This window comes from Colius striatus, chromosome 1, assembly GCF_028858725.1.
Source record: "Colius striatus isolate bColStr4 chromosome 1, bColStr4.1.hap1, whole genome shotgun sequence".
NCBI classification, from domain to species: Eukaryota; Metazoa; Chordata; class Aves; order Coliiformes; family Coliidae; genus Colius; species Colius striatus.
This window is the reverse complement of record NC_084759.1, coordinates 155696997-155723805: the sequence shown is the minus strand read 5'-3', so window position 1 is coordinate 155723805 and position 26809 is coordinate 155696997. Positions and strand designations below refer to the sequence as shown.

Sequence of the window (26809 nt, the reverse complement as noted above, 5' to 3'; positions counted from 1 at the left end):
TAAAAATCAGGGAATGTAGACCATCAAATTCAGTGTAAGTTTTGGGAGGGCATAAAAATACCTTGTGCTCCCTCAGATTTTGACTTTGTGCTTTATCTTATTATTCAATATCCAGTGATGTTTCAAATTCTCTGGTCCTGCTTTGTATAGTGCTTTCACCCATGAATTCCTCTAGATAAGTCTGAGAAAGGAGTTATCAGCGCAGCTGACTGCAGCAAAGTATTAGATGAAAGTAATTTTAAAAGGAATATATAGGGTGGCTCACACCCACAAACAAGAAGAAAAAATATCTGTGAATGTCTGGTGATGAACTAGGGACACTTGTGGGTCAGGGAAGGGAACAGAGCAACCTGGGGACAATGCAGAGGTGGGGGCAGGCAGGTGAAAGCAAGACAGGCATTCAAATATAGCAACTTTAAAAATAGTTGTCCTTGTAAAATAACTGACATGAAAGCAGAGATCCAATTGGTGGAAGAAGCCACCATCACATGCAGTTATTGCCAGAGCAATGCACACAGTAGGACTGTGCAGCCTCTTTACAAATGGGATTGCTATGTGCAGATCCTCTCTGTACCACTTCTGCACAGATCAAAACACTGAAAAGCTTGGGCAGTGCAGCAATGGCCCAAACAGGGGGCATTTCAGGGGTCCCACATCTTCCATTGCCAGACCTAAATGTGCATTCTGGGCCCCCACTGCCTTCCTGCTGACCCAGACATTCTGGATAAACCAAGCCTGTGGGATCACTCCAGGATTATATCATCACATGCAGACAGAGTCCAGCAGGTATGCCCTGTGTCCGCCATGTGTGTGAGCATTGTGCAGATTCTGGGCAGCTTCTCCACTCAGAAGGTAACACTAAAGCTTTAAAATTTCAAGACACATTTCGTATGTTAAAGACTTCAAGTCAGTCACAGTGTTAGGTGTCCCTCAAGCTTGACCAGAAAACAAGATCTGTAGTGGAACTACCGAGCTTCACCAATCAGAGACAAAAGCTCCTTGCACAGCCTTAATATTAGTAGGTGTAGTGTCAGATGAGCACAATCATATGTGTTGCAATTTAAAAGGCTACATGATCTTAGTTATAATACACTTAACTTCTCCACGCATGCATATAGAGGATGGAGATCATCTGTTTATCCTGGTATCAAATCATGCCATGTATTCCATTCTTGGAAATCAGCTTCCTTGGAAGCTAAACATGATGGGTCAAAAGGCACCTACTGAATAAACCCAGGCAAGCACAAACTACAAATCATTGAGGCAGAAAGATGCCAATTAGTACACTCATGTTAATATCATTGGAAGTGTAGATGTTCATTCAGAGGGAGAAAATTAAGTGATGAAAAAGACCTTGAGAGGAGAGGTGGCAGCCAAGTACACAGAGGATTGAAATCTGCTTTATTTGCACATGAGACAGCTGGTTAACAAACTATGAAACTCTGTAAGAAATTCAGAGAGCGTAGTTTGATGGGGGAGCAATTCCATTTTTCATCCATTTTCACTAAGAAAGGCAGGTCAGAGTCTCTTATTTTCTAATTGATAGCCAACCTGTCTCAGCATCTTGTATGAGGCTACCAGCCACTGGGAAATAGGGCGAAACCCTGCACAAGTTTGACAAATCTAAAGACTTCATCAGGCTCAGAACTTTTATCCAAGCAATTGGAAAAGCCTACTCATAGTATCAGTGCAATTTCTTAAGCATTACTATAGGCAAGGAGAAAAAGCAAGAAGTAGGGTGCGCTCAGCAGGGCAGCTGGGACATCCCAGCACCATCCCAGAGGTGGAAGATTATGCCTTCCTTTAGCCTTCTGCAGAATGCTGCCTCCCACCTGCAAGTGGATGACAGCAGAGCAAGGAAAGCCCTATCAGTCCCTTCTAAGTGCTGGAACACTGGAGCAGGTACACCTGAAGCAAGCAAGCAAGCCTGCTAGGCCACCAAGACTCGGGAGAGGTTTGACCTTTGCATAGCCAAAGGCCTGAGAGAAGCAGGCCTCGTTTCTACTAGGTGAAGTAAAAGTGCCTGGGAAGACCACAATGTGTCAAATATTTATCAAGTGTATGTATGTATATCATGGTCACTAGCCACAAGCAATGAAAGGGTGACTGTTGGGGTTTTAATTTAATCCTGTAGGTCTTATCCTCCCATCCTCTCCCACCAGCAATTGAGCCCTGATCATTCAGATGAAGGAAGCCAGCTCTAATCTCTCAGGCTGCCAAATCCTGGTGGCAGGGCCATTGTCTTTTATTTGACTGTGGAGTGCCAAGTACATTTATGGCACTATATAAATAATAAATACAAATATTCATTGTTTCCCTCTACGCTGACTTATAGTGACGTGGGAAGCAGGACAATCCTTTGCTTCCTCCCTTCTTCCCCCTCTTACGTAACTCTCTGAAGATAGCTTTTTCCAGACTGTCACACAATCAGCATAGAAGTGACCAAATTTGCCCTCCAAAGGATTAGCTCTAAGGGATGGTTAAAACAAAGATTGAAAGGAAGACTCAGTGGTGTCCAAGACCTGGGATGGTTTGGCCGAGGGAGTGCAAAAGCTCCAAGCTAAGGGCCATGTCATCGCTCTATAGCTGACACCTCTCATCCAGCAAAGCCCAAGAGATTGCATTTCTCCCTTTCCAGAAAGGATGAATTCAGCCTATGTCTGACTCTGAGTATCCCCTCCCCTTGGATCTTACCCACTTAAGTTTCCAACTAAACTGCATTTTAACTGGCACTAATCCTGAAGAGCCCCCTTACAAGATTTTAGTGCTATTAAATCTCTCCAGTTCAACAGAAAAGAGAGAATCTTGAGAGACTGAGTCAAGACTAAAGCATATCACAGCCTCCTCACCATTCTGCACTACATCGTGCTGAGCTTAAAAAAAAATAAAAGAGGGAGAATGACAAAGAAAGTAGCACTGAAGCAGGAGGAGAAAAAGCATGCTTGAAAATCCACTGACTTTAAACATTTATAGCCTTAAAACTACCGAATCCCTTTTTAGCACACAGGCACAGAGGTTTGTTCCAAGGATCTCAGAAAGCATAAAAAGAGAAGTGCAGAATGATTAAATCTACGATGAATGTACCCATCCACAACCGTAAAAAATGATCTGAGATCGTATTTACTTTGACATTTACATTAAGTCACTAGTTAAAAAGATTTATGGCTAACTTATGGTATGCTGTAACTATTTTAACATCTATTTATTAATATTAAGCCTTTATCATTACATGTAATTACACAGCTATATACTGCACTATGTAGAATTTGTAAATAGTTCATGCTGTAGTAACTGATGATTTACAAAGAAGTACAGAAAAATAAGCAGATTCTAAGGCATAAAATTTCAGACTATCAGACTGAATTTGTATACTTCACTATGAAGTATTTTTTTTAATATTATATCATGTTATATACAAAAGTCGTATTTAAACAAAAGACTGAACACAGTTCAGCTTATTTACAGGCAATCGTCTCCCCACAGAAGCACTGGGGAAAGAAATTCAGCTCCACTCTAGATGTAAGTCTTGGAAACTTTGTTATTTGGTTTGGTCAAGTAAGGTGCATTGGACTTTACACAGTTTTAAAAGGCTCCAATTTATCACAGGAGAACAGAGTTGGAAGTGTCATGGTCTTAGTTCCATTTAGCTAACTCATATCTCCACAAAGATCTTCTGACAATAAAAATCATACTGCTGTTGAAAGGACTGCATATTTTCTGCTTTTGGACACCATCACATAAAACTTCCTTTGTATTGTGTCAAAAATGTCTGTTGATAGTCACTGCACAGTCCTGTGGAAGATTTGTACTGCGTCCAAACCATCCAGTCAGATAATCATCCCCTTACAGACCTTACAAGGTACTAGACTGACCCCTACTTTTGGTCCCCTTGGAAAATTTCTAGCTGACAGATACACCCTCTCTGTATTTTCCCTTGACTTCCCCAGAGTAGATATTTGTTGTGCAACAGCTGCAAGCTCAGAAAAGCATTTCCCTTCAATCATGTGAATAATAGCACATGGACTTTAATGTCACCACTCATGATCACAAAGTTAAGCACATGCTTAAATGTGCTGTGTATCTGGGATCCTTGTATAATTTCCATTTAACAAAGTGGGAAATAATTCATTTTTCAGTTTCACAGCCAAGTGTCTATTATTGCAGAAATACAGCAGATCCTTTTTTTTTTTCCCCAGCTTTTCCAGTGAATCTTTTGCTTTGTGTCAATCTGAAGCGTTCGATTCACCTCAGAATAACATGTGTTGTTTTGTCTTCCAATTATTTCCTTCTGTCACTTTCCTTTGTTACAGAAAAAAGTGTATTTTTCTTTTTTTTTTTTTAATGTAGGTCAACTTTATGAGCAGTGCCTTTAGAAATAACAAGTCAAAATACATGTCAGAAATATCAAACAAGATCTTTTGCTTCAAGTATACTAAAATGAGCTACTTTGGCAAATATCAGAATTTCCCACTACCTTCTTACACTCTCTTCAGATTTTTTTTTTTTAATTTTTTTTAAAAATATGGGCCAGTTTTAACTCTATAATTCAATTTTCTTGGAAATAAAAAAGGATATTTATTGAAAAAAATAGCTAGCCCGTGCTGCATAGAAACAAGCCCTTTGTCTCAGCATTTCATTAACGTCTTAAAAAGCAAATAAGTCAAATATGTGTGAAATTTCAGCCATCTACATTAATTTGCAAGCACACAGAAATCCATTTCTCTCCTTTTTATGTCAATTACAAAATTACCATTTTGATACTTTATTAGCTTCTTTGGCATTTCCAACTAATTTATAGGCATGGATACTTTTTTTTAATTATTATTATTATTATTAACCTACTGCATTCTAAATGATTTTATTGAAATGTCCTGCTGGCTGTTCACATTTGCTGTTATTCTATTACTACTGTATATGAATAGAAATTATGTATAGCTATTAGATTATTTCACACATTAGTTGGTTTTATATAATCTTTCCTGTATTTATTGCCTTTGTTAGACTGAAATACCGCAGGCACTTGTTTCTCTAATGTGTCTGAAGCTCTCCCGTTATTGGAAATTGGGTTATATCTCCTAATTACAGTCAGATGAAATCCAGACCCAGGAGCTGACTGCAGTATTCTGCGACAGGCCATCTTACCAGCAGGGCTCTCTCAGAAGGTAAGGGGCCTGGCAGCCCCCCTCTCTCCATGGACCCCCAGAAGGATGCAGCCCAGAAGAGGATGCTCTGGCTGGGCTTGCTGGCACCGCTGCCCTCTGGATGGGGAACTGACCCAGCCAGCACAGCTCTGCCCTTGCCAGGACCACATCCAGACATTCCGCTGCACAAAGTGAACTGGCAACGGGTGCTGGTTTGGCATCTGTGCAGGAGGAGAGCAAGTTGGCACTCTGCGAGCATGGGGAGCTAGAAGGGAGATGCTATCAGAGCAGCTTTTTGCCAGCAGGACTTACATGGCCAGTACTGCTTTCAGGGAGGAGTGTGTTTCACCTCTCTCAAACTGCCCACAGCTGCACCAGCATTAAGAGACACAGCTTGAGGTATGATTTAGCAGCTGCAAGGGTTAACATAGTGGAAATAACAGCAATTGTGAGGTGGGCATCTGGGTCGGCTCTGGCTGAAGTTTTGAGCCAGCTGAGCACAAAGGAGTGGCACTCAGCAGGGTGAGCATCACCTGGGCCAGAGAGAGAGTGGCAGAGGTCACTAAGCTCAGACAGGAAGCCTCCAGCCACCCTCAGTCCAAGCTACTCTCCTGGCATGGAGCTGTCCACCCCAGCCCAGCTCAGACGGGCCTGCTCAAGCATCCACAAAGCACAGCGGGGACATGATGTTAGTCGCTGGCTTGCATGTCATTAGGAAGTAAGTGCTGGGGCACAGCCAAGACACCATCCAAGTCCTTTGACAGCTGGAGCATTTCAGCCCACTTTTCTGGGGAAATAGTGGGTTGGCAGCCGTAGGCACCTCTCAGAATGGCTCTTCCCAGGCAAGACCCATGAAAGAAAGGGTCTGAGGAGACCCGCAGGGTGGCTGTCACAGGGTGTAAGCCAGCCTGACCTTGACAAGCATTCTCCAGCCAGGCACAGTAATGGATTTTGTGACTGCATATGGCATTTTGGCTGCTGTAAAGCAACAGTGGGACACCTTCCCCAGGTACTGTCATGCTACAAAGACATGGGCAAGCATATCTAGGTCTACGTGAATAAGAACAATATCCCTTAAAATACCTAGTCCTTTGCCTGTCGGCATGTGTTACGTCCTCTGCTGACTCCTTGTGCTGGACACGGCTGCCCTTGTCAGCTGATGTAGCAGACCAGGAGGTTGATCTGCCTCAATTCTGCTGTGGACACCAGACTACACATTGGAGATAAAAGAGATTGGAAGCTACAGTTGTTTGTCTTGGCCACCTGGCATTGGTCAGTGACGGCCTCCTTTGAAAGTCTGAACTGGCTAATTTATACAGGCAGGAAAATGAAAGCAGAGCACAGCACATCTTCATCTACCCTGGATCTACTGCAACCTGAATACTAGCCAAGCAGTGCATTGAAGGGGTGAATGAGGCTTCGGGGGGAGGAGATTCAGAAGAGTGAACTCTTCCCAAACCAGGACATCCTGAAGCAGCATGATGAATGTCTGGGTGGCTGCTCTAAAATTCTGCAGGGTCCTCTGCACGTTCAGGGAGTGTAAATCCATGAACTGAGTAGATTCACTCACATCTTTTGGATGGAGTTAGTCCCACCTGTCCTTATTCTCCAGAGGGAGCAGTTGGCCTTCAGTTTTTACCAGCCAATTTTCCTCTAATTCCAGATGCTCTGGTAGATCCTAATTTTACCCAAATGTTGTATTTGCACTAGCAGATGTGTTTGAGGCATACCTCAAATAGTACTGTGGCTTTTCTCTTCCCTGAGAAACAAAGCACACATGATTTAGGGTAGCAAAAGCAAGCATAGGTATGTCAGGGAAGAAAAGCAGAAGAAAATGACCTCAATCCAATACACACAGGAGGCTCTATAGTGAAATAGACTAAAATAGGCCCAGAAACTTGTATCCAAAGGCTCTGTGAAGCTCCAGGAGCTACCGCTTTCAATTGGTATTTCATGCACATATCTCTGCAGGTATGAAGAATATCTTGAAAAACATGAGAATGAAAGCGTGTCTGTCCATGAGCCTAGGCACAGCTTGAAACAATAGATCACAGGTATGAACTATCCCATTTAGCTCAGTCAGTTGAAAACCTAATGATGACAAACTAATGTTAACTCTGATAGGGCTGGCTGGTTTTGAACAGTGTCTTTCAGTCTGAGGGAGTCTACAGCTCCTAAGGAGTCTCCGCAGCAGCCTCCACCTGACAGAAAAGCATCCTCCACTCCACTCCCTCCTCAACATAGCACACGGCAAATGTGGAGACAGCATGAAACAAACTGAGGTTGAAATTAAAACAAAAAAACCCAGGAGCATCTCTGTACGGGTTGTATTATTCCATGTCATATTGCATTCCAGGAAAAAAAAAAAAACAACAAAAGGGGGAAAAAAGAAACCTTACAAATTAATCCACCACAGAATTTCCAGCCTGCTGTGCAGGACACTGTATCCACAAGGGGCCTGGCCACAATTTATTTCTAGACTATTGTAGGGGACACAAGAGACAGTAACTGTAACCAGTCCAGCAGCAGCAAACTGACACTTGCAGCCCTCTTCTTGCTGCTATCCCTGCAGTATCGCAGTGTGTGTGACCTACGGCTGTTTGGTTGCCCCACAATGGCAGTCCCAGTGACAGAGTAGCAAATTCAGTGTGGGCAATCGAGCCTCATAAGGCTCAATTCCTCGTGAGTAACCTTGCTGCAAAACACAAACAAAGCAGTGTGCAAAGCTTCAGACCCTCATGAACCAGACAGTGCTACCCTGCATGCATGAGCAATCTCCTCAGCAAAAGCAAATGCTCTGCGAGGACAAAATGCACTGCATGTAAACAAGGCAGTGAAACACACTCAGAACAGAAAACGATTTCTTGTGCTAAACTTCCAAGGGCCTCAAAAAATGACAGTATAATGTCAAATGCAAGCAACAGAAAATCATCAAAGCCATGCTGATTTACTCCCATGGGCGAAACTTGTCCCGAGAATAAACTAACAGATCATATTTCCTAGCCTAATAGCCAGCATTCCTGCACAGACCAATTATTTCATCCTGAAAAAGCAGGTTACCATTGCTATACACATCTCCAAAGGTCCATTAATTCATTTCTTGCTGGCAGTCAAGGTGTGGTTTGGGATCACGCAAGCAGGCACAGTTCAGTTCTGTTTCTAATTCATCGCTGAAGTGCTTAAAACATGTAAAAATGCAACTGAATATCAATGAAGAGTGGTCGTGCTATTTAAACTAGGGACTAAAGCTATGATGTGACTCTGAAAAACACTGAAGACCTTCCCAGTAAAGGCAGAGAGGGTAAAGTAGCCTCTTTTGTGGAAAAGGCTGCTTTGAGGTTTTGGGTGGATCCATTACCTTTTTGTCGCTCAAGCCAGACACCTGGTCCACGTATTCCTCTTGGATCATGAAGGCAGCCAGGTTGGCAGTGTAGCTGGCCAGAAAGATGACAGCGAAGAAGGCCCACACCGACACCATGATCTTGCTAGTGGTACCTTTGGGATTCTGCACTGGCACAGAGTTGTTGAACACCAGCCCCCACAGCAACCAGATAGCTTTGCCAATGGTGAAAGAGGGACCTCCTGGCTCTAGAGTGAGTGAGAAACATGATCCCACAGTGAGCATCTCAGAGTAAGTGGTCTGCATTTCCATTCACATTTGCAACTTGACTTCTGTTCCCACACGTGAGATGAATGCCTGCAGCTGTGCTCCCCTGTGTTCGTGACACCATGTGTCAGTAAAGGGGAACCCTGAAAAATCAGTTTCTTTAAATACAAACCATGCTCTTCACTGTACTTACACAGGTGCAAGGAAGAACACCACCTGAAATAACAGGGCTCCACAAGTACCTCTGCAAGACGGTTTCATTACTCAGTCTGTTGAAGACACATCACTCAGAAAAGAACACAGCTCCCTGTCCCTTTGTTCTGTGTTTCAGGTATGTAACAGTGACATACACTCTTATCTATCCCAGGAAAATCAGCAGCTCTGCCCCACAGTCCAGGAGCAGTTCCAGTGTTTTAAAAGCTGCTTTTTCCCTTACTCACTTTTCAATGTGGAAGCTCACTCCTATTCCAAAAGCCATGTGTGCTGCTGAAGCACTAGGCCTGAAAACTGGTGAAATCCTGCCTTCCAGCAGTCTCATAACCCAAATGTATGCTAGAACCATTAGTAGAAACCCAAACCAAAATTTGTTCAACTTGAGCACAAGAGGAGATGTCAGGGATGCTACAGATGCAACTACTCCAAGGATCTTGCTTCAAACACCAAGAAGACCCTCTTAGGATGAGAGCCCTCTGGCACAGTTCAAGGGTCTGTCACTTTTCTGATGGTGTTAACCTGACTGCAGTCTTTTGGGTAGCAGCATCCCATGTTTTATCTCCTCCCTTGGGTAGGCTGACTGGTACCCAGTGCTGCTGCTGCTTGTGATTGACTCCAGCAGAGGAAAAAAAAGGTAAGAAAGTTTTGACAGTACACTCCAAATCCCTGAGCAGTGAATAGCACAGATTATCTGAAAGTGCTGTGTTACTGTAAAAAAACCTGAAAGGTACAAGAGGCCAATTTTGCACCCAGGGAAATGTACACCAAGTTCAAAGCAGAATCATCGCCTGGCAAAACTAGAGCCTCTAGATGCCAGGGAGAGAAAAGTTGCTATAAGAAACATTTTGATAGTCCTTGTCTTTTTACATGTTGGAGTGGTAGCTTTATATCCCTCTCTACACAATGTGTCCCAAGACACACAGGTGCAAGGCCTGCAAATCATCATTGGGAACTGTAAGGTTTAAGGAAATTTTAAGAAGTTTCCTCCTGAAGCCTTCCTCTCTCCACTGATCACCTATGTGCTTTCAGCTACTTTGTCAGTCACAAACCAAGACAGCAATGGGAAATTCTGATCCAAAACAGGGACCTGGAATCCTTCTGAGTGCTCTGACTTTGAGTGCCCCAACAACAAACCAATGTCACTTAGGGGCTAGATCAAGGCATATACCTGGAGAGAAAATCTTGTTCAGAAAGAGAAAATGCAGATGTGGGAGGCAGGGGTATACTGTTGTAGGTGAGTTCAAATGCAGCCAAAGTAACATTAGCCAGAGTGCTCATTACCAAACAAGCATTGCAGTCTCTACAGCAGATTTCCACATTACAGCTGTCAGGCATAATATCTGCTCATAATTACTCGAAAATACTGATACTTGTAGCTGCAATTCAGCTAACTTAATAACTGCACAATTGCATGCCTGTAAAAAAAACCTGCTTCCAGTTTCACATCTGTATTAACATTTCTCAAGAAGCTCATAGGTTTAGAAGTATTTACTTGTGTCCATAGATCCATGAGGTTATGATTAGTTGTCATAAAAGTCCTCCTCAACTCCATGTTGAGAGGTTTTCCACTTCCCCATATATGTGGTTCTGCATTCTCATTAACACTTTTTTTTTCCACTCCTCTCTAATTTGATGGCGTAAATTGACTCAAAGCACTAGACTGGGGAGTAAATGAGTGCATTTTCCAGCATCTCTATCCCACTATTATGAAAAGACCAATAAACTGAGAAAGGTTTGAAGGGCTGATTCATGAGAGAGTGAAGATACAAAAGTCACAGAAGGGCCAGCTTGTTAATAAGGCTTTTTTTTTTTTGCCAATAAGGCGAAAGATGCTGTCTGTCCATCCTCTCTTTAACTTGTCAGGCTGTCTTCTGAAGATCAGAACCACACAGATAGGTCACTCTTGTTCCCAACTTTCTTGCTGTCCTTGTAAAATAACCCATTACCCACTCCCAGGAACACGAGCTTCCCACTTTCTCAGTTGGCCCTAGCAAGCCAGAGAGCCAAGGGCTGGAGAAACATGCCCAGGTGACAGATATGGCGTCTGGAGGACACAGGACTATGCTGGGAGGCTGGCAGAGCCACTTGCTCTCCAGGGAGATGTAGCACTGAAGAAAAGACTGACAGTGCTAAGCTCTCTGATTGCCTCAGAGAGCACAGCTCCACAGCCACTGCCAGCACCAGCTACCAGGACCCATTTTTCTTCAATGAGAAACGAGTTGGAGCTGGTGCATGTTTTAGAGATGAAAGGCTCCATCTCCTGAGCCAAGCAAATTATCCATTATACACGCTTGCACTCTTCAGAGCCTTTTTTCCGCCTCCATCCCCGCTCTCTTTAGTCTGAACACAGAGCTCAGAGTGGGTTAGATCCATATCTTGTTCAAGGCAAAGGAAGTATCCAAACAAAGGAGCCAGAACTGGAAGCAAGAGAGGATTGTAGCAAGGAGGGACTCTCCTTACCTCTGCCATCAGCAAGGCACCGATTATAGCCCACAGGGCTGAAGTACTCAAAGACGAAGACAGCCACCGCAGAGATGATAAGCAACATCACAAACATCATCACCCATACATCAGCACTGAAAGGCTCTGGAGAGAGAGAGAAAAACCATGATGAAAGACCTGAAACATCACCTCACCCTTCCCTCACCTCCTTTGTTCTTCAGAGTACCTCAATGAGAACATGGGTCAACTGGACTGCAGAAAACTAGAAGTTCCAACACAGCCTCTGACTTGAGCCTGAAAAACTTCTTGAATTGGGAAAAGTGTAGTTTCTATCTCAGTAATGACTGCATTCTTCCTTACTGTTATATTTGTGACACATGGCTCCATCTGCAACTACACACAGCCATTGTGGCATGCATTGATAAAATAGAACACATTGATAAAAGACTGTTCCCAGGAAGTCCTCCAGCACCATCTGGAGAGAGTGGGGAAAATCAGGCAGAACTGGCAGAGTTTCAGACAAGCATCCAACTTTCGAGATACTATTGAGCCAAAGAGCATCTCCAAATTTCTGAGTTTCAGCCATAATTATAGTAGTTTTTTTCAGCTTGGCCATGCCTGTACCAATGGGAACACTGGCTCATTCTAGAAACGTTAGCATTGATACTCTGCAAATGTTTCATCTCTGCCAGGTGTTCTTCTCCAAGCCTGAATAGATAAAGAATGGACTGAATCAGGTCAAAGAACCTTAGAACTTTGCTCCAGACTACAGCCAATATTGCAACCTCAGTGCAACTGCAATTTTACGTACCTCGACCATATTGACTGGGCTAATGATCCAAGACCTGGCTAAAGGCAAAACCTCCTGAAGACCAAGTGGTCATGAATCTCCTACTTAGAGAGGTCTGGAGAAATTTCTTTACCCATAAAAAGTTATTTCTGTTTGTAAATGTTCTCAGGATGCTGTCAGAGAGCACACAATACTTCTATAATTCCTATACTGTGTTTGCTATATCATAAAGCATTTCCTAAAGCCAAACAGTAGATACTAGGAAGACATGGATGTCTTGGGAAAATGAAGTATCATTTCTGCATTTTGTGATCACCCTCAACCGCTGAAGGACTTTAGAAATCACTTTGTTGGAAGACATAATGTGAGCACAGAACTGCTGGCCCAACTCTTCTTGAAAAGCTCTGTTAGATCTCTAACTTCTACCAGTCAGCTCTGTCAAAGGAGGGTCAAGGTAACAACTTATTCACAAATAACACCTCTCAAAGCTCAACAATTTATTGCTAATTGCTATCACTAAGTACTGTGGCACACCAGTTATATGGTTAGAATCAATTTTCTTCTGGCCTCCACTCTTTGAACATGCTATTAGTTGAGTCACTGGGAAACCACATGCTGCAGTGTAGGTGACAACTCTGAGTGAGCCCATTCTTTGCTGAGATTAGACATAAAATTGCTGAGAAATACCTGGTAAGTCTTAGGCAGTGCCTGTTAGCATTTGACTGGATTTTGCTTGCTGGGGATTTAGAACTAAAGTTTATTTTTATATACCTGTCCCACAAGTACTCCCAAAAAGGAATTTTCAGGCTAAGAATCACAAGCAACCTTCACCTAATTTTTTATGAACACGGGGTGAAGTTTTAATTTTAGATTAAAATGATACCTAAGAAGGCAGAAGGTGAGACAGTTCCATTGCTACGTGACACCATGACACTGATTCCCGTCTCAATGAAGGGCACAGAGAAATCCACCACTTCTGAACGCTCCTCATTAATGGTGAGAGATCCCACAGCCATATATGCCCGTTTGGTGACAACCTGGAGGAGGGAAAGGAAAAGATCACACATAGACTCAAGGCGCCTCCCAAGAACCACAGCCAAACCTCTCCTCACCTTCCTGCCTTTCCACACAGTCCTTTTACTCCTGTAATCCCATTCCCTATATTGTTTCTATCACCTCTCCTTTCTAATCTTTCATCAGGACATCTTCTTCTTTCAGGAAATCTATACACATTAATCTTCTCCTCAAAGCTGGTACGTGTATAAAAAATAAATCCGCAGAGGTCTTAGGATAAACACATCATCCCCCGAGAAGACATCTTATCTCATTTTTCTGTCCTTGCTTTCTCCTCCCTTTAACACTGCAAAGTCTTATTTCATTCTTTATGCACCTTATATACGATCTAAGCATAATCTAGGTTGCAGCCTCTCTAGTGCACGGATATCACCCTTTTTCTTTGACTGAGCAAGCCAAATTTGTGGCACCATAGAGAATAATAATTACTTATTGAACAGGAAAGGTAGTCATGGTCACAGTGTCACAGCAGATTAATTCCCCCTGTGCCCAGAAGGAATCCAGACCAATCATTTCTATAGTCACCTCTGTCCCTGCCCTGGAAGGGGAACCAATAATGAAAGGAGACCAGACCTGACCCATATCACCCAGCCCAGGGATGAAGCCCACCATGCCCTCCCTTTGCTGCTGACCTCTCCAATCATTCCATTCCATGTTCCATTGATCTTTTTCCCATGCTTGCCATTAGTCACCAAGTACAGATCATAGGTGAACTTGACAGACTTCGAGATTTTCTTCAGGATGTCGATGCAGAACCCCTTGCAACATTTCTTCATGTAATCTGGCTCCTCATCGGTTTTGTTCCTGAACCATCACAACAATAATAGGTTAAATGACTGGGAAAACTCCCTGAAGTTCCTTCTGCTGTCAGTATATGCTCCCCCTCCCACAATATAATGTGGTGAATTTCACTTGTGCTACACGTGCTGAAGGGTGAAGGGGCACACTATGATCAGTTGCCCAAACGAGCCAGTCATGAATGGACATAGGTCAGGCTGGGCAAATAGAAGTGACTTTTCTAGAAAGGATTATTAGGATATGATGGTATTGGCCCAACAAACTCTCTACATCCTGCTGGGAAGGGAGAGCCCAATAGGAGGAGAAAAACCCAGGGGTGCATACTCAGTCACTATGCGTTTCTGGCAAGGGACCGTGTTCCTCATGCAGGTGCCACTTAGGGGGTCCACATTCTCCACAATGACGAACGGTGCTTCTTCCAAGGTCACGATACTTAGGTGATCATCTTCACGTTCCTCAGAGTCGGGATACAGCTCAAAGCGGGGCCACACATAGTACTTCATCTGCAGCTTTTTTTCTTTCCATTTCCCCACCTATGGAGACACAAACCAAAGAAGATAGACTTCTAAACTGCCCCATCCCTCTGCACCAACCACAACTCTCCAAGGTCTGGGCAGGAGGACCGCTCTGGAGTTTCCAAGCTCATGGCTTATGTAAGATGAGGACATTTCTGGGGAGAAGGCTCTGAGTAAGCGGGTTCAAACAAGGGGAAACTGGAGAACAAGAAAGATGTCTTTGTTGTCTCATCTCTGTGATGGTCTCACCCTCTGGGAGAGTGAGTGGATGACCAGGGGGATACCATCAACATGGTCAAATGGATATGATGTCTTTCAAGCTCCTCAGCTAAACAATAGGAACAGAGTTTGTTGTCTCCTGAAATGTTGACTTTAGCCTAGTAGCCACTACTATTTTTTTTTCTGTTAAAAAAAGAGGAGAAATATATTCAAATGCTGAAACAAATGTCATTTTGAAATAGAGAAATTGAAATACTTCACTTGAAAAAGTCAAAATGGAACCTCTTTAGTTTTTCGAAATTCTGTTTTCATTTGGTTTTGGTGAAATTGACCAAACAGATTCATTTTAGCCAATTTCCGATTTTGTCCAGAAACAACTCCTTCTTCTGGGAAAAGGTTGCCCATTCCTAGTCAGGACTGAGTTCGTCCAAGAGACAGGTAACTGAACAGGGAATTGTTCTGCATATTCAGAAGCGTCTTTACAGGAGAAAAACATAGAGATACTTGCTAACAGTAATTCTCTCTATCCCCTGCCAAGGTCTTACTGAAATATCTGCTCTTGTCCTTTCCCAATGACTTGGTTACATACCTTAGCTGGAAGCAAATAATTGCTCTGTGTTTCTGACACACACAAAAAATAAAATCAAGGGGCATCTATGACTTTTTAATCGTGCAATTTTTCTGTAAGTATGTATTGCAATTTTAGATCTTTTCTCTTTCCCATTGCTCAAGCAAACAGATCATATGTTCACCAGTCACAAAAGGGGGGTGGAACTCAGTTTCCTTATACCTACTGCTACAAATAAGAGTTGTTTTGAAGCTACTCCAGTCCCTGAAGAGATGATATGTGTAGTACACCCACTGCCCATGGTATAACATTCCTTGCAAAAATTCCAGGAAAAGAAAAAACTGAACATCAAGTATGCTTTCAACTATCAAAGTCTTTCCTTTGTTCTCAATTCACCCCATCACAATTGACACTAATTAGCACCTTGGCTGGCAGCTGAAGCTGTGAGGGCAAGAAACTAACTGGGCTTTAGAAGGAACTTTCCTGCACTATCCTCAAAGAAAGCCCTCCAGGCCAGGGCTGAGACACATTTACTTGATGGCAGAGGCAGTGTGGGTGTGTGGGAAGTTTACAGGACTGCTCTTAGTGGTGTACCTGCTTGGTGGGTAAACAGCAAAGCTTCATTCCACTGCAATCCAACACCCCTCCCACCACCCCCAAATTTCAGTCCTTTATTTATTTAAATGACAGAATGGGAGGGAGAAGCACTTATTAGACGCTCATTAGGTGTCAGCCATTATTCTGTGAAACTCAAAGCCCAGCTGGGGTTTGGCATTTGGGAGCAGCTAGAATTCACATGAAACACTTGTCACCTTCAAAACAAACAAACAAATGCTTCATCTGGCCATGAAAGAAAAATCCACTCTGGGGGCTTGTGGAGGGGGAAGAAAGGCAGAAGACAGCAGCCTCCTCATCCATCCTTGCAGTGTGAACAGGGCACCCCAGAGAGAGCAAGGCAGTGGGTTTTGTAACAAGGAGGTGAAGTGGCCAGGCAGCTGGTCTTACCCTCCCAGGGGACTTTACAACAAGCAATTGGCAGAAAATGCCAAGGAGGTCTTGCCTCCAGTCTTCCCTTGACCCATGGTGGAGTACACAGCTATATTTCTTCTTTTTATCTCTTTCTTCTTTTTAATTTTTGGGTTTTGTTTGGTTTTGTTGCTTGAGTGGGTAGGGAGACGTTGTTTTAATTTTTAAATATACTCTGGTGAAAGTGCAAATACACTGCAGGTGAAAGCTGTCAAACTGGGAGCCTCAGGAACTGGTGGCCACTTTTGTCCAGAAAAGACAAATAAGTGTTGTCTAGGGAAACAGATACTCTGTATTCATAATAACATCTAAGCCTGGATATGGAAGGCGAATTTCTGAGGGAATAAAGGGCACATGCTCACCCAGGGTCTGCTGAGCCCTGGACTTTTCACTTGTTGATCAAGCAGGTCAATTTACCATCATCTGATCCAGAGATTTCTGTAGTGTAACTTTAACCCTCAAGCAGCTAAGCTCAAATCCCCAAAACCAAGTTCAGTGAAGCCACCAGACAATCAAAATAACTGCACACACAGAGCTCACTAGGGACCAGTGATTAAGATGTTGCACAGAACAGCCCAGACTTCATCTCAGTAACATTAACTTATCATAGAAATAAGCGGTTGATGAAAGAGACATCTTGCAGAATCTCAGTAGCACTTAGATATCATAGTAAAAGGCATGATATAAACCTCTAAGTGATAAAATAGATCAGATAGCCAAATCCAACTTGTAATTACCCAGAACTTCTCTGGGACAGAAAGGGGAGTTCATAAGGCTGTGTGCCAGGCACGTTTCACAGTGTTGTACTACACAGGCAACATTATGAAATTAGGATAACAACAACAGTTTCACCACAGTCTTCTGCACAGCGAAGCACCTGACCTGCAAATACAGTAGTACACATCCTGTCGTAGAATCATAGAATCACAGAACAGTAGGGGTTGGAAGGGACCTTTAGAGATCATGAAGTTCAATCCCCCCTGCTAAAGCAGGTCCACCTAGACCAGGTCACACAGGAACATGTCCAGACAGGTTTTAAAAACCTCCAGAGCAGGAGACTCCACACCCTCCCTGGGCAGCCTGGGCCAGGGCTCCCTCACCTGAACAGCAAAATAGTTTTTCCTTATGTCTAAATAGAACTTCTTGTGTTCCAGCTTCATCCTATTACCCCTTGTCCTGTCACTAGATACAACAAAAAAAAGTGATGCCCCAACCTCCCAACATCCACCATTTAGATATTTGTAAATATTAATGAGATGCCCCCTTGGTCTCCTCTTCTCCAGACTAAACAGCCCCAGTTCCCACAGCCTTTCCTCATAAGGAAGATACTCCAGTCCCCTGATCACCTTGGTGGCCTTGTACTTGACTCTCTCCAGAAGTTCCCTGTCCTTCTTGAACTGGAGAGCCCAAAAATGGACACAATACTCCAGATAAAATCATTCTAAATTGTCCCAAAAGGGGAAAAAAAAATCCAGGATATAAGGAAATGTTCTGATCCAAATTTTCAAATTAACTCTGGAGTGCCTCAAGAATACATGCAAATATTATGTTTACTTGCTAATCTAAACAATCAAGCATGCCATATATCTGCAGACACGGACAGATATGAATAAGCAAAGTTAGAAAAGCTCTGTGAACTAAGACAGGGCAGGCTTCTTTACATTCTCACACTTGCAGAGGTCAAATGTGTATGTATGAAGCTAAAGAAGAGCAGGCATAAGCAGTATGTGAGCAAGGACAGTGGGATAATAAGAAACACCACATATGCAGAGGATGGAGACAATGCAAGAGAGAGAAATTGCAAATGGGCATCATATGGTAGATAATCTGCCATGAGAGAGAAGTAGCAATTCACTGTGGGGACAGAGGTTAGCCACAACAGAATTAAATGTCACACATTTGTCCAGGTAATGATGCCTACTCTTAAAGAATATAACCTGTGCAGAGCACAGCAAGGCACTTCTGAAGTCTCAGGGTATTTGGTATTAACAGCTTCTGAACTGTTATTACTTAGGTTTTGCTCAGTGCTGGCCTCAGCAAAAAAAGAGGAAAAAAAACCATCCCAGGCATCTTACCTATTTGTCACCCTGCAGTTTCAAGACTCACTGGGCATTCTCCAATCATAGTTTAGTCATCCAAACTCCCACTAGGAGCCCTGGAGGGTCACAGAATCAGCAGAAGTGAGGATGCTAAGGATCCTTAAAAACTCCTTTCTAATCATATTCTACAATCCCTAGGTATGTTTCTATATGTCAGGGAAGGGCTTCTGAGAGTCAGAAATTCACCTCAGATTCCCCTTGCTCTGTCTGTACCACATCTGATCAAGAAAGGAAAGTCACTTTAGTTTGGGGATGAATTTGGAGGTGCTGAAGGAGGGGCGCAGCTAACTTATACCTTAAGTATAAGATCCTACTTTGGATAACAAGCTGTTGGAAGTAGAAGTTCAATACATTTGCAAAGAAAGAGCTATTGTAGAACAAAAAGTAAATCATATATGCTATTGGTTTGCCTAAGTATATGTTATCCTATGCAGACAAAAGCTAAGATTGCCTATGCAAGGAGAAAATAAGTGAGAGCCTTCCAAAAGCCTCCCATTGGGCTGGCAAATTGCCTTAACCATGGTAAAATACAGCCAGAATAAAGGTGTTCTGCAATATGTTAACGCACATCTTTAACGAAAGGTGTATCACATTAGTTCCCTGAAACTAATTCTAAATAGAGGCTTTTCTCTCCTCCCAAGGGAAGCTAAAGCTTATAACAGCCTTTTGTGGCAGATGTTTGTCTCACCTGTCCTTACGCTGACAGAGAGCCCACAGTCTTTGTGGGCAGTCTATTCCAAATGCTTAACTATCCTTACCATGATAAAGGTCTTTTTATTCCCGATGTCTAACTTAATTTTTCTTACTGTAATCTATACCAGGAGAGTATATTTCTTTGTGCTTCTACGTGTGCTCTTTTTCATGTTGTCAAGTCAGCCAGATATTTAATAACACAGAGGAGTCTCATTCAATGTATGTTTTATGTGCTACATAGGCAAAAGCAACCATCTGTTAAAATGACCAGCACCCAGTCTCACCATTTACAAAATCCGTACCCAGATGGGTTAGTATGGATGACTTACAAGTTATTCCCATGAACTTCTGAAATTGTCTGCTCCAGCCAGGGCAGAAACAAATCTCTGAGCTCCTCTTCATATGCCAAGGCAGGACTTCAAAACACAAAAGCATCTGGAAAACTCTCTAACTAATGTCAACAGGTGGAAAACCAAAAACTCCTAGAAATTTGGCTTTGAAGGACTAGGAAGCAGAACACAATTTTGGACAAAACCAGAAACGTTCAAATATATTTCTTAAGCGAGATGCTTAGAGGAATCCTATTCTTGTTTGGGGTGAAAGTTCAGTGGAAAGCTTGAATCTTCAGGTGCTTGTTTTTCAATGGGCTGCAGGAGAATTATGTCTGGGCAGTCTTTTGATAGTATTTATTTCATTCAGGCTGCCATTTGCACTGTGCCTTGCACCACTCATTTAAAATCTTCTCTCAATTCCTGCCACTCCTGCTATAGAAGAAATATGAAAGGAGCAAAAGGAATTTGGTTTCATTTACAGAATAAAAGGAAGACCATTCCAAACTCACTTAGGACTTGAACTGCTTTTTGCATTTCCCCAAAAGTTCAATGTTTCCTCAGGTTTGTTGGTTTGTTTTTTTTTTTTTCAGGAGCTGAGGGGTTTGTTCATTGCAGTGGGGAAGCACTCAGGCAACAATACAGAGCATGGATTAGAAGGCAGGAATATCCTATTCCACCAAAGATCTCCAGAACCCTATCTGCACCCTTGTGCCTCCACTCCACCTTGTGTAAAATAGAGATAATGGAATGGTTTCACCTCTGAGGTGCACTGAGCAGATAAATACACAAAAGGCCATGAGGCTGACAAGTAGAATGGAACTGAGGAGACACATGTGTGTCTAGAGCCAGATGAGGGAACATGTACAGCATGTATCTGTAAATAGTGTAAATGTGAAAATCTACTGTCTTTTAGCTTTGCTGTCAGATGGTTAACTGGGAAAAGGTTATGTAACTTTTACACCTGATTTTAATACATTAAAAAAAAAGGAAGATCAAATATAGAAAATATAAAGGTAGGATGTTGGGCAGTGGGCAGAAAATAGCAGTGTTATTGGTAATAGACTTGATGGAAAAGCATACCTAACCCCTCTGGGAAGCAGGGACAGTCCAGGGAGAGTCTTGTCAGTATAATTTCTTGCAGATCCTGAATGAGGACATGGGAAAACCAGAACAACTGGGCAGGCCCTGAAAAGGGCTACTGCAGGAATAATAGAAACACCATAGAAATAGCAATTATAACTGGGACACTGCCAGAAGAAGCAAGCACTGTTCAGGGTATGGTAAAGGCAAACCTGGGGATGCTGTTGTAACCTTATTGCTGCAGTAGAAGAAGTATGCATAAATAAAGTTGAATCACTTGGAATTGAGGTAGTTTTTGGAAAGCTAGTGCAAGATATTACACTATAACTGAACGACAAAGATCTACTGTAGCTCCACAGGCTTGGCTTTCAGTCTGGATACAGATGTTGTTACTGTTATTAAAAAGAAATTCTATCCGGAACTAAGTCATCATGGGAAACTTTAGCTTCATAGAGATAAGGTGGAGAACAAATGCAGATTTTAACAGCAGCATCCTGATGTCCTCTTTTTCCTGGATCTCATAGTTGACAAACTTCTTCACCTCAAAATTGCTCAACAGGCCATGCTGTTTTACACTTGGTTTGGGCAGAGCAGCAAGGAAACTTACAGAAAAGGTAATTATCAGATATAACCTTGGACTGAGCGATTAGGGTAACAGAGAGCCTGCCTTAAAGAAGGAGATTAAAAAGCTTGTTTAACCTAGATAAATGAAAGCCAAGAGGGGACATGACTTCTCTATATAATGGGGGAACAGATATACAAGGGGAGAAAAGGTTGGGGTTATTTTTAAGCAGAAAAATAACGTTGCTACCAGAAATAAGGTAATTTGGCTTGATGGATCTTAACCATCAGAGGAGGGAAATTCTGAAACAGGTCTCCAAAAGGAGCTGTGAAAACAACTAAAATGAGGTCAAGAAAAAGCACAACTGCTTTGTATAGGGCAATATAATGTTGCTGCCTAGAGTAGCAGTGATGGACCAGGTGAACCTTTCCAGTCCAGTGGCCTTAAGTAAAGAGAAGACATAAGAGGAATTCCTCTGTGGAAAACCTTTTCTCATTGATGTTTCAGCCTGCAGATGTCAAAAATCTCTCTTAATTGTTATATCTCTGTCCCCTAGGTAACCACGTGAAGATAAATACTTTTGTTATTGATATCTTCACCTCCTAGGCTCATACTTCCCTCATTCAGCAGCAAAACCTTCTCCACATCCCTGCAAATAGGACATTCCTCTTAGCATTAACTCAAGCTGGTTAAGTCATGACTCTCACACTTAATAGTGCTCACACCCCAGCCATTACCAAATGAATAATTCCTGTGATGGCTACAGGTCTGTATCCTCATATAGGCTGGTCTACAACAGTTGGAGGAGATGCCACAGAGAGCAAAAATCTCCTGTTTACAGACACTTAAGGTGATTAATTAGCCACATCAGCCAAAGCAGACAAGAAATGGTTCTGAATGCTCCACATGCAAAATTAATTAACACAGAAACAACACTCCTTCCTGAACCTCAAGTTCACCTTCCACAACCACCTGGGGAAGTCTGCTTTCTTCATTGCACCTGCAGAAGCAGGAATTGCTTCTAATAGCCTTTCAATTAAACATGTAGGCTGCGGGAGATGGTGGAATTTTCTTCCTCTATATTTGTACAGCACCTAGCATATGCCAGAGAGAGGCTTGGCTTAGAATACAGACAGGGTGAAGTACTTGCTCTTGCTTTACAACTCATTCTGGGAATAAAAGCTCTTTGCAGAAACACAGTCCCCCAGCTCACTGAGGTCTGGCATTTACACAGCTCTTGCCATTTTTGCTGAAACATTTCTTTCCTGGTGCGTTTATATGCTTTTTTGCAGTTACTGAGGTCCTGTCCCCTGCCATGATTAGCCTTAGAAGGTTAATGAGATATACTTTGAGCAATTTTGACTTCTGCAAAGTCAGTGAACTATAGAGCTCCATTGGTGTCACAGAAAGGTCAGAGCTGTGAGAATGCCGAAGTGTTTGCCTTGGTAAAATCATTCCTCCAAACCAGAAGGTACCAAGAGATCACTACAAGCACAAAATCAGCCCGGATCCCTCTGGGAGACGGTGGGTGTTCTTGGTGGTAGTGTTAACTCAGTAGCCCAGGAAGTGGTTCATCCAGGCTCCTGCAAGAGCATCATGGTTTCCGTGGGGACAGATTTGTTTAAGATACTCAGTGCTACCTGACATACACATAACCATGATTTATGGAAATGCAGACTGCAATCAGCACAGGCATAATTAGGAGATGTGAGGGGAGAGGTTAGAAGAAACTCTTCATGGTAGTGTGGGCTGTGATCTGAGTATGCTGGAGGATGTAACTTAGTAAAGCTATCACTTCTAGGGGGTTAAAATCAGGTATTAGGATTTTGGAAGAAGAATTAGAAAAAAAATTACATCTTAAACACTGCAGACCAACTGTACCAGCACCTGGCTCAGGCTCTTGCTTCAATCATGTTGCATCCTTAGGGCCGTCTAAGAGCCCTTCTGAAATTACTCTGTGTGAGGAAAAGGGAGCTCAATACAATGTTCTAAACTCTAGCAACATCAGTCTATTCTGATTCTGGTCTGGGAAATAAAATCTGAAGCCAGAGAGCTGACATTGCTCCTATCATTGCTTGTCTAAGGTGAAAGGAGGTTTCACCTTGAGCATGTCCACTGCTCTGCAGTGGGAAGATGGGGGGTAAGGGAAAATGTAAGCAGGGATACTGGTAAGACTGCCTGTTTTATATCATAAGGGGTTTGAGAGTCACAAAGGTTTAAAGAAAAATGTATTTTTATGTGCATATATAGTCATCTAAATGCCTTCTGAAAGTGTTTTGTGGTCTCTACAAGTGCATCTGCATTGTGCAGGTGTGTGTCTGCATCCAGTACGTGTCCACGCATGTAATGCCCTATCTAATGATTTTTTTTCCCCTTAGCGTTCCCTGTTGAGTGCTGGGCTTGGGTTTGCATTCTGCTGAGCTTTCATTTCTTTCACTCAGTCCTTTTTTCCCCCCTCAAACATGCTGCACAGAGGGAGGGATAGGCTTTCCAATTCACACTGCAGTCCAGGACACAGTTTAGAGCTTCATCTGGTAAGCAGGTCCTGTACAGCAGGTCCTGTACAAAACCCTGACACGTGTTCCCCTGTACGGTGACACCTAATCTTTACATGGAGCAAATATCCCTTCCAGCATCTCTTGGGACTTGAGGCTGAAGGAATGTTTAAAAATACATATCCAGAGGGAGGCAAAAAAACCCCCATATCCTTGTGCTGAGAAAAGCTAAATGTTGAAGCAGGCCCTGGCAGGGTTAGGAGAGAAAGCAACATGAAGAGAGAGGGGGTGGATTTCCTAAACCTCACTGTTTTCTGAGCTGTGCAAGCATGACTGAAGGTGCTGCTTTGAAAAGCTTCTTCCAGAATACTAGAGAGATCCTTTCATTTTCACCAGGGGGGTGTCACAGTAGGTGAAACACCTCCCCATCCTGAATACAACATCCAGAGCCCCTGCCCTCCTCATGCCAAGCCAACATTGCCCCCATGCAGAGAAGCACATGTGCTGAAAGAAGCACAGGCAGGCACAGCCGCATGCACACCCCTCTGCAGAGAAACATGGGGTGCTCAACTCTTCTCTCACAGGTGAAAAGAGGAAGAACACACCTTCTCTGGAGGAATTGCTACACATGTTGGGAGCAAGATTTCAAGGAAGGCAGTTACAGAGATGCACATCCCTGTTTCTTTTCTCTCTGGCCACAGAGCCCTGGGCAGGTGATTGCAAATGCTGCCCTTGCCTGCCACACACCCTTTGTCCAGATCCTCACATTGGATTAACACTGGCATAACTAGTCCCACCACCTCAACACCTTCAGCATGCATGTCTGCATGTTCCCCCCCACCCCGGCAAACGGCAGGGGACTCATGCACTGCATTGAGGACATCCCAAGGGATGCTGCTCCAAATTGTCACCAAATCTCCAAACTGAGTAGAAACACCAGCTCAGCTCAGCTCTTCACTCTGGTTCTCTGCCAGGTCAATTTAATTGGCTTTTTAAAGGGGCCAGATTGGAAACAAAGCTGTGGGACAGAGGCAACCAGGGACACCCTTGCTGCTTTCCCTCTATTCCGTGTGTGGTGTAGGGGGCTGCTCTCTGACATCCTTGTACCTTTTCTCATCCACAGTCTTCCTTGCTTGTCTCTATGAAGAAGGCAAGGAGCTAACCTCAGGCCACAATTAAATTTCTTCTTCCCTCCTTCTTTCTTTTATTCACTCAGGTTTTCATGAATAAACACAGGGGACGGGGGTGGAAGGAAGCAGAGACAGCAAACAGCTCTCACCTCACCTGTGTGACCAGAAAGGGACAGTGGTCCATCATGGCCCAGCTCATCAGCTCATGGTCCCCAGTGCACAGACCTGTCTCCTCATTGCTGCCTCTGTCATGCCTTCAGTCTGCTGCCCTGATGCCCTATGCCGGGACCAGCTGCAGGAGTGAGGCCGGTGTAAGTGGTAGAGAAACCTGCAGTGATGAGGGAGTAACTCATGGTGTGATTTCCACCCCCTGTCTCAGCTACCACTGACTTAGATCTGGGATGGGTGGTTTGTCCCCAACCCAACAGACACCAAACAACAGCCTCATCTCTATCCTGAAATGAAGTGCTGGCCCAAACCACAGCAGTATCAGCCAGCAGTGAGCATTACCAGGGTACTTCTGTCCATACTGCTGCAGAGCAACCCATCTTACGAGAGAGGGACTCCCAGGAGCTGCTGTGGGCTGTAGTCCTCAGCTGGACACCTCCTGGCTTAGGAGCTCATGCTTCAGCTCTCTGGTGAATGAGGGCTTCAGAAAGAGCCCACAAGCTTCAAGACTCCTGTCTGACCTACTACAAAGTGCAACAGCTGAGCTCTGGCCTTTACTTGAAAACCAGGGTGCTTTGATGAGTTTTGGCAGAACATTAGACAAGACCTGTCAGCTCTGCCTACACCCTACAGAGAAGACCTGACCTTTGGATGTAGCCCACCAGCAGGACAACCACTCCACTGTACATGTGTACATTACTGCCATGTGAGCAGCAGGGAGTGGCTCTGCCAAAGGTTTTGCTCTTCTCCCATCCCATACACAGGTGCAAACATGCACACACATACACTGAGATACCCCCAGTAGCAGTTCTTCAAAGCTGATCTGGGCTTAGAGTCCAAGCAGAACTGCCAAGGGCCCAGCTGAGGCCATCTGGGCTGCAAGTCATCTCTGTACAAAAGGAGTGCAATCAGACCTGGGTGTGGATAGAGAGAGAGAGATAACCTTGAAATCAGCAATTTGGGAAGGAGAGAAGAAGCTATGTATTTGCCAACCCCAGCTAGCAAAGAGGGGTTAAGCCAAGGACTGCTGTCTTGGGAGCATGGCCTTAGGGAGTTAAAATCTTTCCCTTCTCTCAGCCCTCAGGTGCACCTATTTTTCAGAGATTTGTCTGCCATTTTGTACCTAAACGTGCCGACATAAACCACATCTTGTGCCATTCCCTTCCCGCAGACTCAAAGCAAAAGAAAAGGCATGACAGAGGCAGACTTGGAGACCTAAGATGAAGTTAAGGCTCTCAGCAGGTTGCAAAAGGTCTTCTGTGGCACATGTAAGTTCATGGATCTAATGACTTCCTGCAGTTCGGAATTAGCTGTATGACTTCATATGTGTATTTAAATGTGTATGTAATGTGTAGCTACCTCTGTTATAAGGGCAGTAATTAGTAAGCCTGTAATTAGATTCTCTGACACTTGTCATTACAAAAGTCTTCAGGCCACTTCTCTGAGATAAGCCAATATCTCCATGTTTTGCAATAGGCATTTGAAAGTCATCAGGGAAAAAAAAACCCCCGAGGCTAAGGATGTGATTTTTACTTTGGCCCATCAAATTTCATTTACTCTTAACTGCATTATAAACTGTTAAATAATCATAACTTCTTTTCCGTCACTTTCTCACATAAATCCTGGCAGACAGCCCAACCAACACGTGAGCACAAATGTTTTAAGAACTAAGCCTATCAGCCCAGAACATCCACACTGATACCAAAGAACATCTCAGATTTGTCAGAGCAAAGGAAAGGTGAGAGCCCAACCAGGCTGCCCACAAAACATGGACAAATCATCCAGATTCCTCTCTGTCTTTTAAACTGTGCCCCACTGTGAAAAGGTCACTTGTCCTCTGCCATTTAGGATGCAGAA

The 26809-nt window shown here is 43.4% G+C and overlaps 1 protein-coding gene across 1 annotated transcript in view; it reads right to left on the bottom strand.

Moving 5' to 3' along the window:
- GRIN2B (glutamate ionotropic receptor NMDA type subunit 2B) overlaps positions 1–26809 on the bottom strand; it is a 167716-nt gene that overhangs the window by 15746 nt on the left and 125161 nt on the right. Inside the window, exons 4-8 of the mRNA XM_010210327.2 lie at positions 14390–14598; positions 13900–14071; positions 13077–13230; positions 11422–11547; positions 8500–8729 (exon numbers count right to left, since the gene is read on the bottom strand). Of these exons, the coding sequence (XP_010208629.2) occupies positions 8500–8729; positions 11422–11547; positions 13077–13230; positions 13900–14071; positions 14390–14598 (891 nt within the window). The remainder of the gene's footprint in view (positions 1–8499; positions 8730–11421; positions 11548–13076; positions 13231–13899; positions 14072–14389; positions 14599–26809) is intronic.